Source organism: Acomys russatus, chromosome 5 (genome assembly GCF_903995435.1).
Source record: "Acomys russatus chromosome 5, mAcoRus1.1, whole genome shotgun sequence".
In the NCBI taxonomy this organism is placed as follows: domain Eukaryota; kingdom Metazoa; phylum Chordata; class Mammalia; order Rodentia; family Muridae; genus Acomys; species Acomys russatus.
Genome location: NC_067141.1, coordinates 75,825,357 through 75,838,433, shown reverse-complemented (window position 1 = coordinate 75,838,433; position 13,077 = coordinate 75,825,357). Strand labels below are relative to the sequence as shown.

Below are 13,077 nucleotides of genomic sequence, written 5' to 3'. Positions count from 1 at the left end.
GAGGTGTGAAGGAGAGTGTGAAGGGGGAATCACAAGAAGTTAATGTGATGAAGGGTAGATGGAGGGGGGAGAATCACAGGAAGTATGAAAGAAAGTAGAAAGAGGGATGGCAGTAAGTTAGTGCAATGGAGGAAAGCATGACCAAGGGATCACATGAAGTGTGAGGTGCATATGATCCTAGACTTAACTGGACCTGAGTGAGCAATGCAGCTGTCTAAAAAGCGCTGTTACAGAGGAGATACCAGTGCAAAGGTCCTGGAGTGACCGCTGTTGATGACAGAGGAAACCTGTCAACTCAAAATGACAGGTATTAGAGGGCACGTGGTATAAGGGTTCATCAAAGATCTATCAAACCATCTTACGGCAATTGCTATGGTTCTGACTTAGTTAAAAACTGTATTAACAAAATCCCACATTTCCTGAGGTGTCCTAACACACAGTTATATCATATGTAAGGAAAGGCACTCCAATCAGCCCCACTGAAGCTGTGGTCCTTGGGTAGGAGTATCCCTGAGTCTCCTAGGAACGTTGTTGGGACTTCCCATCAGCCCTCTGTCCACTGAATAAGCCAATAGCAGATGTTGACTCGTGTGTTTGGGGTGATGCTTTCAGCATCCTCAGATCCGGCAGGGAGTTAACCAGTGTGCTGACGTTAAATTCTCTCTTGTTCTTCCAGTCTCCGAGGACTTTGTCTCCTACTCCATCTGCAGAAGTAAGTATCATTTGTCCGGATTCCTGGGTGGGCTGGGAGTGGCTTGGACCTTGTCTGTATTTGCTAAGTACCTATGTACTAAAGGACAGAAGAAATGATTGTAACACTCGTGATAGCACTTTACACATAAGCCAGGACCGTACATGTTATCATTAAGGATGAGATGCCACGCAACTGATATGATATGGAAAGCTTTGAGTGGGGAAATGGAAGGGGAGAGGAGTTAGGGCCTGAGGATAGAGAGACAGTGGGAGAGAGAGAGAGAGAGAGAGAGAGAGAGAGAGAGAGAGAGAGATAATGGGGCATCCTTTAGAGAGAGTGTAAGAGAGATGAGGTGGTGGGTTTATCCCTTTATATCTGGTGCCTCTGGCACACACCTGGTGGCAGACCACAGATAATGATGTCAGAGGTTGCTAAGCAACCTAGAAGTGCGTCAGATCGGCTAGCAGATGGGTTTGTGAACTACCGATATGATAGCTGCACACTTTAAGGGGGAAAAGAGAGTAAAAATGGCATACACCTCTGGTAGGAATAGTACCAAGCACCTGTCTGCAGGAGCTGAAGCCATTGTCCAGTGTGGGTCCCTTGGCCCCTGTCTGTCTGCACTTAGGTGACACTTAGGACTCTAATGTTAGAATACCTAATGTGACTGGAGGTAGTTACAGTATAATTGCTAAGCTGAAGCACTTAGTGGACAGTCACTGAGCACTTAGTGGGTAGTCAGACACCGAGCACTTAGTGGGTAGACACCGAGCACTTAGTAGGTAGACACCAAGCACTTAGTGGGTAGACACCTCTTCTGGACCGATCTAAAGCCACACAGCTTGCTGTATTTTCTGGGGTTTTTTTGGGGGGGGGGTTGTTTTTGCTTTTCTTTTTGTTCTTGAAATAGCATTTTATGGAGCCCAAACTGGCCTGAACTCACAATTGGCAGAGGAGGATCTTGAGGTTCTGATCCTCCTGCCTCCATCTCCTGAGTACTGGGATTGCAGGCGCATACACCTGTTTTATGCAGTGTTGGATTCAAACCCAGGGCTTCATGAAGGATTAGGCAAATATTCTACTAAGTGGGCTACACCGGAGCCTTGGTGGATACTTTTTATCAAACAGGACTAATCACCATGGGGGCTCTTTGTAGTCTGAGATGGAAAGCCATGACATATTTGTGTTTTTATGTTTAAGTGTTAATGCTGTCACTGTTCATAGTCCTTTCAAATTCTTAACTGGGTTGTGTCAAGCAAAAACCTCATAGTACAGCAAATCCCTGAAGTGGAGAACACAGCTTGTACTCTTCCAGTTGCTCACTCCTGTCTTTACTAATTTTTATTGTGTCTTTGCAGTTTGGTGTTTTTTGTTTTGGTGGAGTTTTTTTGTTTTGGTTTGGTTTTTGGGTTTTCTAGACCGGGTTTCTCTGTGTAGCCTTGGCTGACCTGGACTTTGTACCAGGCTGTCCTAGAACTCACAGAGATCCCCCTGCCTCTGCCTCTGCCTCCTGAGTGCTGGGATTACAGGCATGCGCCATCTTACCGGCTCAGTCGGGTGTTGCCTGGCTTTGGACACAGGTGATAGCCCGGTGGCACTGTTATGTTAGATTAAAGTGGTATGTTCTAATTTCTTCACGATTCCCCACTTTAGTGAGGACATAATATAAACATTTGCCCCCATGGTATCAGAAAGGTCACATGTAAGTATTTCCTTGGTCTGTTTCCTGCGATGAGAAGTAGTTAATGACCAGGCGACCGCCAACTTGTCCTTGAAGAACATCGACTTCAGATGCAGTCTCAGTTACTGTGTGGCTTAGAGGCCAGATGAGGGCTTAGCACCGCAGGGGCCCACCTGCTGTGTGCCAGCTGTGTGCAGCTGGGACCTGGTCTCATTGTCACCGAGAGGCTGGCAGTACGAGGGATTGGCTGCTCGTTTCGGATACTTTTCTTGTTTCTGTGATAAAATATGTACAGAAATCAGTGGGAGGAGCTGATGACAGTTTGAGGATACAGTCCTTGGAGGTGGGGACATCATGACTACAGGAGCAGGACGCAGCTGGTCATGTGACAGCTTCAGTGAGGAAGCAGAGATGAGTGCTGGTGCTCAGCTCCATCTCCTCCCTGCTTAGTCAACAGCACCTGCCCGTAGGATGGCACCACCCACATTCAGGGTGGGTCTTTCCTTCTTCCTAGAAAACTTAAATCTTCCTAAAACACTCTCAAGGGCACACCCGGAGATGTGTTTTCCATGGTGATTCTAAGTTCCATCAAGGTGATATGTGGGAACACAGAAAAGCCTACAATCACAGCTCCAGTGTGAGTGTGAGTGTGGGGGTCTGATATGGGGCAGGGACACAGTAACAGTCACAGGGCCAGTGTGAGTGTGGGGATGTGATGTGGGGGGACCCACAGTAAAGCCTACAACCACAGCGCCAGTGTGAGTATGGGGATCTGATGTGGGGGGACACAGTAACAACCACAGCGCCAGTGTGAGTGTGGGGATCTGATGTGGGGGGACACAGTAACAACCACAGCGCCAGTGTGAGTGTGGGGATCTGATGTGGGGGGACACAGTAACAATCACAGGGCCAGTGTGAGTGTGGGGATTGTCCTTTTTCTAGCACTATTGGCAATTACGGGTTTTATACCTTAAGTTTTAATAACTACAGTGACAGTTGTGAGCAGAACACAGAGCCGTGGGATAGCCATGCACACATGACTATTCACTGGCTGTAACCCTGAAAGGTGAGCACAGGCACTCAGAATGATACTTCCCCAGCTACCTCTGTGCACTAGGTTTTACTTAGTGGGAAGATACTTGGGATTCACACTTTCTCTAACTTGTTGCAGGGTTGCCAGGATGTTCGGGATCGCGTGATGCACAGGTCCACCAGCCAGGGCTCCATCAACTCCCCCGTGTACAGCCGGCACAGTTACACTCCAACCACGGCACGCTCGCCCCAGCATTTCCACCGACCTGGTAAGGGCCTCTCTTCCCAGGATCTGTCCTACATAAGAAATATGTATCTGTGATTTTCCTTTTCATGCCATTAGTAGCGTATTTTAAAAACTGACTTAAATATTTCTACCCCTCTTGAAGAACAAAATGAAAACTTATGTCCATCTTTATTTTGTATTGTCTTCAAAAATCAATCATTTTTATCACTATGGGTTATTAGATTACATTTTGACATCGACCTGCTGAGAACAAAGGATACTTATAAACAATTGATGAAAATCTCATTCCTACGAAACTTAAAACAAAGATCTCTGAAAGAAAATATTATGTCTCTCACACTGGGGGCATCACCTGAAGTCCAGTATTAGCCATTGGTTGGAAAGTTTACAATCCTTGTCCAGGCACACAGTGTTACAGTGAGCGCATGCTCACGGCCCCTCTGGAGCCAGACCTCAGGGTCCCATTAGGTAACTTCGAGACTACTTCAAACCCCAAAAGCTGAAATCAGACTTGGAAGACCTAGAAGTCCTGGGTATGGGGTGGTTTCCTCCTGGTGCAGGAGCTGGTGTGCCAGTGGCTACCCTGTGGTACAGATGCTGGTGTGCTCTGATCCTTAGAGGTCTCAGCCTCTGTGGCCATAGTGGAGGTCTTGTGTGTGGAGCAGAGGAGTTGGAGCCCCAGCACAGATGCCGACTGCTCTGAGAGACAGGGCTGTGGAGAAGCAGCTAAGAGAGCTAGCTGGTGATGCCAAACATCTAGAAATCCACTTTAAGCTTCTTGCTGCTGGCCAGGCTACTGAGAACAAACGTGTGCAAATACTAACTGATAGATAAACTATACAAGAACTAAAACCAACAGGGAAAGATCCGGGACACAGAAGGGCTGTGGTTGACCTCCCTTCAAGGTCATAGGTTTAACACTCCCAGAGCACTGAAAGCTCCTGGATCCCTCATTGGTGGATTGGTTTCTATGTACACAGCTGGGGATGCGGCTCATGGTAGAATTGTTGCCTAACGTGTGAGGCCCTGAGGTCAGTTCTCCGCAACACACACACACACACACACACACACACACACACACACACACACACATATTTATGATATTATGTGGAATGACTGTTTTCAGGACATCCTTTCTCAGTATGTAACTGTGGTCATTTAGTCTGTACCTGGCCGTGAGCTTCGATTTCATCTTTTGCTAATTTGAAATCGTGTTGGTGCTGCTCTGCACCTGACACATGCTAAGACCACTAAATCCTGCCCTGACATTTTCAGCATGGCCTGGGGCCACAGGGAAGTCGTCCTTTGAAAGACTCCCTTGAGTAGCGAGGTCACCCACAGGTGTTCCTATAAGAGCCCCTGTCTGTGTTGAGCAGGAGAAAGCTTTGTCTCTTCAGCCATGGTTTCAACACCACAGCCTCTAGGACTTTGCCCGCCGCCTCCTCCAATCTAGCTAGCAGACATGTGTGAGATGCCAAGCATTACCAGCGAGATGGCCTGGATGCCTAGAAGTGAAATCAGTCACATTCTTGTGACGTCTGTGTAGCCAACTGTCTACCCTGTGAATTCTGGGTGCCGAGTGATACTTTAATTCCCCCAAGTCTGGGTTGAGTTCCGATGGCCCATTCTCCCTCTGAGTGACTGGATTTCTGCCTCCGGAGTCCTGGCCACTGCTAGCATCTTGTATGACTCTGCCCACCCAGCTAATGCAACAGAGGTTTCTTTATGCATAAGGAATAGGAAATAAAATGCAGTTTCCGGTGGGATAAGCCTGCAACTTAAAAAGCAAGCCGTGACCCTTACATATAACTCTGTCTCTTCAAGTTTCATGAAGTGACTGTCCTCTGTTTCCAGTGGTTGTTGTTTTGTTGAACACACTTTAAAAGCAGCTGTTGTGTCTAGGTGATGTGCTCGGTCCTGGCACTGTGTACTGGCGTTATCATACCAACATCCCAGAGACCACATTGAACAAGCCATTTATTCTCAGAGATTGACTGTGTCCCCCTGAGCTGGGCTGCAGATCCTGCCCTTTGCCCTCCGCAGGCAACTCCACTCCTAACCCTCTTTCCTCCCTCCCTTTTCAGAGTCCTGACTAACGCTCACTTCCTTCCCACCTTGGGCACCTGCCCTGCTCCTGTGTTAATTTCTCTCTTCTTTTCTGTTTCCACCTCGCCCCGCCCTGGTTGGTTGGTTCCCTGGCGCACAGAGCTCTTGTCCCCTGGTGTGCACAGGTGGTCCCCCCTGCGCACCAGCAGTTTCAGCTCCACCCACAGCGACTCCCGTCCCAACCCCCCTTTCCGACACCATTTCCTCCCCCATGTCAAAGGTAAGGAGGCAGGCCTCTCCCCGGCAAGGCTAATAAGGCACATCTCCAAGAGTTAGAGCCCGCCAGCTTCTGGCCCATCAGCATGCCTGCGTGTGTACTCACTGCCCCTAACTGCGGCCTTAGAACTGGCATGGCATCTCACATTCCAAGAGATGCATTGTTTCCAAGAGCTCTGTACAACGCAATGGGATGTGGACTTAGGAACTAAGACCTATCTCCTAACGATTGGGGAAAAAAAAAAAATATATATATATATATATATTATTATTTTGTCTTTGTATGTATCCATGGCAAAATATAATATATACAAGGATGTTTTCTTGGGTTCCATTTGTGATGTGTTCGTGCAAAACACAACACTATCAAGTAATGTAATGAGAAGCTGTCCTCACAGCAATATGCCATCAAACTACATGGAGGTGTATGGATAGCGTAGCCTCCCCCTCCTCTCTCTCTCTCTCTCTCTCTCTCTCTCTCTCTCTCTCTCTCTCTCTCTCTCTCTCTCTCTCTCTCTCTCTCCTTTGCTTCTGATTTGTCCTGATGGCTATACAATGGATAAGTGAGGCTCTGCCTCCGGTTCCCTCTTCCCTGCCTGGCATCTCTCCCTGGCTGTTCGCTTTCCTGGCTGCATATGCTGCTGCAGCACCCTCTTTCCAGGACTCTCCACCCTCAGGAGCTGGGAGCCCATGGCAGCCTGAGTGAAAGATTCCCCAGAGGGTTGCTAACTGGTTGTGCCGTCTTGCCTTGAGCCGCAGGAGCAGAAGGAAATAGTGGGAGGAGGGGAGGCGAGAGCAGAGTGGTCATCAAGGGTCCTGGGTCCTCAGTGTCCACGGCGCCTGTGCGTCTGCATGTGCAGCTGCTGGGTGGATGGAGTGTCTTCTCCAGCTCAGTCTGCCCAGGCCTCTGTCTCTTAGCTTACTTGGACTCCTGGCGTATAGATTGCTAGGAACTGTGTGTGTAATTATCTCACACATTTGCTACCTCAGCATTTTCCATGCTTTGAAAATAATATGCCTTAGAAAGATGGCTCAGTGGTTAGGCCCGTTTTCTGCTCTTGCAGAGGACCTGGGTTAAGTGCCCAGCACTCATATGGCAGCTCACAACCAGTTCTAGAGCACTCTAGTGCCCTCCTCTGGTCTCCCCAGGTACTGCATGCACATAGTGCACATACATACATGCAGGCAAACACTCATACATATCAAAATAAGTTGCTTTTTTTCCTAAAGAAGATACTATGACTGACATGTGATGGGGCTAGATATCATTTACCATTAGCAAAGCTTCTGGGGGTAGGCACAGCACATTCCAGAAGTCTTGGCTGGCTATTTAAGATCATTATTGAAGCCAGGTGTGGTGGAGCACGCCTTTAATCCCAGCACTCAGGAGGTGTAGAGTCAGGCGGATCTCTGTGAGTTCAAGGCCAGCCTGGTCTACTAAGTGAGTCCAGGACAGCCAAGGCTACACAGAGAAACCCTGTCTCGGAAAAAAAAAAATCATCATTATTAATAATTAGTATGGGGAGTATTTTTGTATCCGAGTGTCAAAATGATATATTTTAGAATTTTTATATAACCATAAAAAATTACGGAGATTCTGGGTGTGGTGGCGCACGCCTTTAATCCCAGCACTCGGAAGGCAGAGGCAGGCCGATCACCATGAATTCAAGGCCAGCCTGGTCTACAAATAGAGTCCAGGACAGCCAAGGCTACACAGAGAAACCCTGTCTCCAAAAGCCAAAAACCAATCAAACAACCAAAACCAAGAAAAAGCCTTGGCTGCACATTTTAGCGAGAGCGTCATAGGTAGCTTTTGACCCGATCAAGGTAGTGATTCGCATTTTGACCGTGTAAGTAGTGTAACCTGCCCTGTCTGATTATCATGTGTTTGGTCTTTCAGAAAAATGCCACATTTGTTAAATATGAGCCATAAGGGCCAGGACTCTCTCCTAGGTCATGGGACGTATGAGGTGACGTGTCCTATTGATGACGCAGTCGTCAGCATGTGCGCTCTAAGTACGCTTGTGTAGCTCAGGCTAGCTTCTGACTCCCCATAGAGAAGTAAATGACCTTGAATGCCTGATGCTCCTGCCTCCCTGCTCCTGGGGGCAAGGGTCACAGTGGTGCCCCTACACAGTGTGTGTAACGATACTGGGGCATCAAGGCCAGGGCATGTGTGTCCTTGACCAGCGTCCTACAGATCTTAAAGCGTCTTTAACTGGTGTCATCCCATGCCCTCTTCAGAGCATCTCTGTTTTGTAGGCTGAGTCAGGAGCAGGGCTCCTGGTAAAGGAGCTGGCTGATGGCAGAATCTGGACCACACTGCAGGCCTCTCGTATCCAGAGGCCCTTCTCAGTTTCGGTGTACTCGCTTTGGGATAAATCTGCATGCAAAATTTTATTTTCTGCCTCATTTTAGCCAGAAAAGTGCAGTCTCATTAAGGCTAATACAAAGATTCATTTTAGTCATTTAAGTAATAAAATCACAAAATTTTTGCTTTCCAGTAGAAACATCAAGTAGTTACAGCCTGGGTGTCAAAATGCAAAATACATTCTTTCTGTTTGAGTCTGAACTTGACACTTCAAATGTAGTCAAACATCATGGGTTTAAATTATTTTAAAATATCAGTTTATCAAGAGGAATTAGTATGACCTTGACTTTATACTTAAAAACATTTAACGATCTCTTTCATTTTTTATTAAATATATGCCTTATTTTACTTATATAGAATCACCTTTTTTAGATTTTATGTAGAAGAGTGCTCTATCTTCATGTACACCTGCATGCCAGGAGAGGGCATTAGGTCTTAATTAGGTGGTTGTGAGCCACCATGTGGGTGCCGGGAATTGAACACAAGACCTCTAGAAGAGCAGACAGTGCTCTTAACCACTGAGCCATTTCTCTAGCCCTGGAGTTATCTTTATAGTTCATATATAAAACATAACAGGCATAGTAATTTACTCTCAGTTTTTTTAAATTTTTTTATATTTTCCAAATTTTAGGCTTTTTAAAAAAAAATTTATTAATTTGTTTAATGTATATGAGTGCTTTACACCTGCAGGCCAGAAGAGGGCACCAGATCTCATTATAGATGGCTGTGAGCCACTATGTGGCTGCTGGGAATTGAACTCAAGACCTTTGGAAGAACAGACAGTACTCTTAACCGCTGAGCCGTCTCTCCAGCCCACTTCTCGGTTATTTTGAAAAGCTTGTTCCCATTTACATGGAAAACCTTTCCAGCCTTTGAGGGCTTCAGAATGGAGGATATGTGGTCGTTTAAGGACTACATGAGAGATGTCTTTCAGATGGGACATTGTGTTTGCAGCGACTCGTTTTCTTTCTTGAGACAGGGCCTCACTCAGCAGCTCAAGCTGGCCTGGAGCCCATTATGTAGCCCAGGCTAGCCTCAGCCTCCTCTGGGCCGGGGTTGCAGGCTATAAGCTGCCGTGCCTGGCTTTGTGTCACTTTTGGTTTTGGAGCGTAACTGGCTCCCACAGAGGAGTTCTGTGACAGGGAGCACGATGCACAGGAGGGTGACCTTCCCGGGAATGCATCGTAGAAACAGAATGGCCCTTGTCGCTCCATCACTGAGAGGCTAGCCTTCCTGGTCCTCCTTGCTGATGCCTGCAGCCCAAGGCCTGGAGTTCACTGGGCTGGAGACATCTGCATGGAACTCTGTGTTCTATAACGGTGGCCGTTGTGCTCTGACAGGTGCTAGTTTTCACGTGCTCTCCAGCCTTGCAGACCTCTCTGCATTGGAAAGTCCTGGCTGGGCCACTCAGGCAGCCTCACGCCTAGAGACATGCAGAAGCCTGCGCTTCGTTTGTTGTGTTTCTTCTCTTCCGTCCCCTTTGAAGAATTCTCCGACATCACGTCCCATGGTCAGGAGATGAAAATGTAGCTGTGGGCTGAAAGGCCTCATAGATCGAGGCCCGTTGGAAGAACTCTTTCTTGTCATGCCCTATGGCATAAGTAGTTCTCAACCTGTGGGTTTTCGGGGGTCGGATGACTTTCACAGAGGTCACCTAGGACCCTCAGAAAACACAGAGATTTACATTATTGATTCATAACAGTAGCAAAATGACAGTTATGAAGTAGCAATAAAAATATCTTTATGGTCTAGAGAGATGGCTCAGAGGTTAAGGACATTGACTGCTCCTCCAGAGGTCCTGAGTTCAATTCCCAGCAACCACATGGTGGCTCACAACCATCTATACTGTGATCTGATGCCCTCTTCTGGCCTGCAGGTGTAAATGCAGGCAGAACACTGTATACATAATAATAAATAAATACATTCAAAAAATATTTTTATGTTGAGGGAGTCACCACAACATGAGGAACTGTACTAAAGGGTTGCAGCGTTAGGACAGTTGAGAACTGCTGCTGTACACTGTACCGCTAGAAGACAATTAGATAGAGTTAGAGGAGATCATCCTGAGCAAGGTGACCTGTGCGCATGCTCAGCATTGCCTGAAAATGATCTCATTGTTATTGATGGTTTAGACCCGAAGAGGCAATCACGAAATTCTGTCATAAAAATCTAGAGGCTCCTAGCGCTGAGCTGCACCCCAGACAGGTGTGGGTTAGAGCACTGTGAAATCCAGGCAGCACCCCAGCAGGCTTGCTCATCGCCACGGCTGGTGGCACCAGAAAGGTGAAAGGAATGGAGGAAAATTCCTGAATCAGGTACAATGAGGGTCCTGTGAGCGACAGTCTCCCCAAGACCAACGGTTGCGTTTATGAGGCCGGCGAGAAGATGCAAAGAGTTAAGGTCGAGAGAGATCAATGTGGTAGCTTCTCTCTGGCATAACTGAGATCAATGAAAGCCAGACAGTTGGGCGGTGATGCTGGCAGCTGTGCCTTCCCCTAGTGCATGTGCTTAGCTTGTTCAAGTGCTAAGCAGAGCAGACACTGTCTTGTAGCCACCTTTGGTTTGTTCCACCCAGGATAGAATTTTTTTCCCCCCATTTTATAGTTTATGTGCATTGGTGTTTTGCCTGCACATATATCTCTGTGAGGGTGTCAGACCCCCTGGAACTGGAGTTACAGACAGTTGTCAGTTGCCACGTGGGTGCTAGGAATGGAGCCTCAGTTCTACAGGAAGGTATGGGTCAGTTTGTTAGTTGCTGTTTTCACCCACGTGTGGTGTCCCTGTGGTATTATCTACTCTAGGGTGTAGCTCTTGTATCGTAGATAATCGTTCTCATCTTGAGGACTGTCTGTCCTGTGAGGATTCATTGTCCCTAGTCAGAAAGTCAGCTTAATATGGTGACTTGTCCCTGTGCCTGCAGCCTAGGTGGGGATGAGTTAGGTGGGGTAGGCAGACACTCCTTAGTGATGGTATGGCCTCAGCAGGAGTCCGGCACAGGGCAAAGTGTCATAAACCACCACAGGCTGAAAAAGTGATCGTTCTTAAGTTTTCTCCAAGGAAGGCATAGACAAGCCCCACGCTTCTGTTTTACTTTAACGTGGAGCCTGGGCATCGTGAGACCTGGTCACTGCGGGTTCTGAGCCACAGCGTGGTTCCCTGCCCGTGGGCCATGTGTAAACCTCGAGTCCTTGTGGAGCATCAAAGCTCAGGAGAGGATTTTCATGCGTTTGGTCAGATGAGCATCCGGGAAGCCCATCTTAATGCTGATTAAGCAGTGTCCCACACACAAAGAATCAGCACATGCCGGCGGAGCTGAAGGCTGCCAGCAGAAGGCAGGAAACTGGTCCAAGGATGAAAGCTCTCTGTCAACAGGACCCCCGCTGTCACACAGCACAAGAAACCTACCACCTTCCCAGAGCGAAGACTCTGGAAGGTTCTAGTGCTGCCATTGTTGCTGACGACTTGCTTGTGTGTCCTCAACAATGGCAGGCTTTCTCAATTATTAAAAAGCAAAATACAACCTGCTGGTAGCAGAAGCGAGTCTTTGGGGGTAGATTTGATTCTGTGCTCATCTGCGTTTCCCCACAGGACTGTCTAAAACGCCAGGTAGAGTGATTTCTAGAAGGCATCAACTCCTCACTTGAGCCTTCAAAGGAACAAAGAGCAGGACAGAAGCTAGTTACCTATGTTTCAGTCTGTGTCCACGCCCTTTGCAGGACAGAAGCCAGTTACCTATGTTTCAGTCCGTGTCCACGCCCTTTGCAGGACTGAAGCCAGTTACCTATGTTTCAGTCCGTGTCCACGCCCTTTGCAGGACGGAAGCCAGTTACCTATGTTTCAGTCTGTGTCCACGCCCTTTGCCCTGTGGTCCCTAGCTTACTGTGCAGCCAAGCTCCGTCACTGTATCCCTATGGACAGCATCTTCTCTGCGGTCCCTAGGTCACTATGTCCTGGATCTCCAGGATGTCCATTGCTTCCAACTCACCTGGGGCCCTTTCTCGGATGCTCCGAGGAGCTTCCTGAAGAATGTGGAGCCCGAGTCTCCTTTCTGAGCTTGCACATCAGTCTTCTGACTGGGCAGGTACATGCTGTAGCAGTGCCAGGGCAGGGAGATCAAAGAAGTAGAGGCAGGGATCTGTCTCCTTCCCTGATGTGTGCTGGAGATTGACCTGTAAGCCAGGAGGAGCCTCGTCTTGGATGAGAACACAGAGAGAGAGCTAAGCCATCCCGGGTATCTGGTAGGAAGGGGTCTGACTCTGTGTATTTCAGAGCGAGGTAAACAGTGGAAGGCACGTTATATCATGAGGGAAAGGACCGGGTAACCACTGAGACACCCAGCCTTAGCCTCTCGAGAGAAACATATTCTAGTGGCTAGCCTCTGCCATCGTGCCTGGAAGCAGTCATACATGTCTGGGATTTAAGCGCCTGGCAACTGGTTCTCAGTCAGCAGCCAGTGGCTTCCCGGTCTCTCACATACTTACCCTCCACTGCATGCCGTTGGAATGCTGCATCCCTGAGTGCTGGCTGCTTTGAACCCAGCTCTACCAGAGCTCAAAATCTCCCCTTTGGAAACTAAACCTGACGCCACCTTTGCGAGCCCAGCTGACAAACTGAGTTTGTCTCACCTTCCTGATGCCCCATCCTTCCGGCTTGTTGTGTTGAGTTTTGATGCGCTTGCTTTTCCTCTCTCCCCACCTCTCACTCTGTTTTCTCCGTTCTTCTCATTGGAG

The 13,077-nt window shown here is 48.0% G+C and overlaps 1 protein-coding gene across 1 annotated transcript in view; it reads left to right on the top strand.

Moving 5' to 3' along the window:
* The window catches only part of Ablim1 (actin binding LIM protein 1), a 179,790-nt gene that overhangs the window by 151,985 nt on the left and 14,728 nt on the right, over nucleotides 1-13,077 (top strand). The window contains exons 12-14 of the mRNA XM_051146851.1: nucleotides 677-712; nucleotides 3,547-3,676; nucleotides 5,861-5,980. Of these exons, the coding sequence (XP_051002808.1) occupies nucleotides 677-712; nucleotides 3,547-3,676; nucleotides 5,861-5,980 (286 nt within the window). The remainder of the gene's footprint in view (nucleotides 1-676; nucleotides 713-3,546; nucleotides 3,677-5,860; nucleotides 5,981-13,077) is intronic.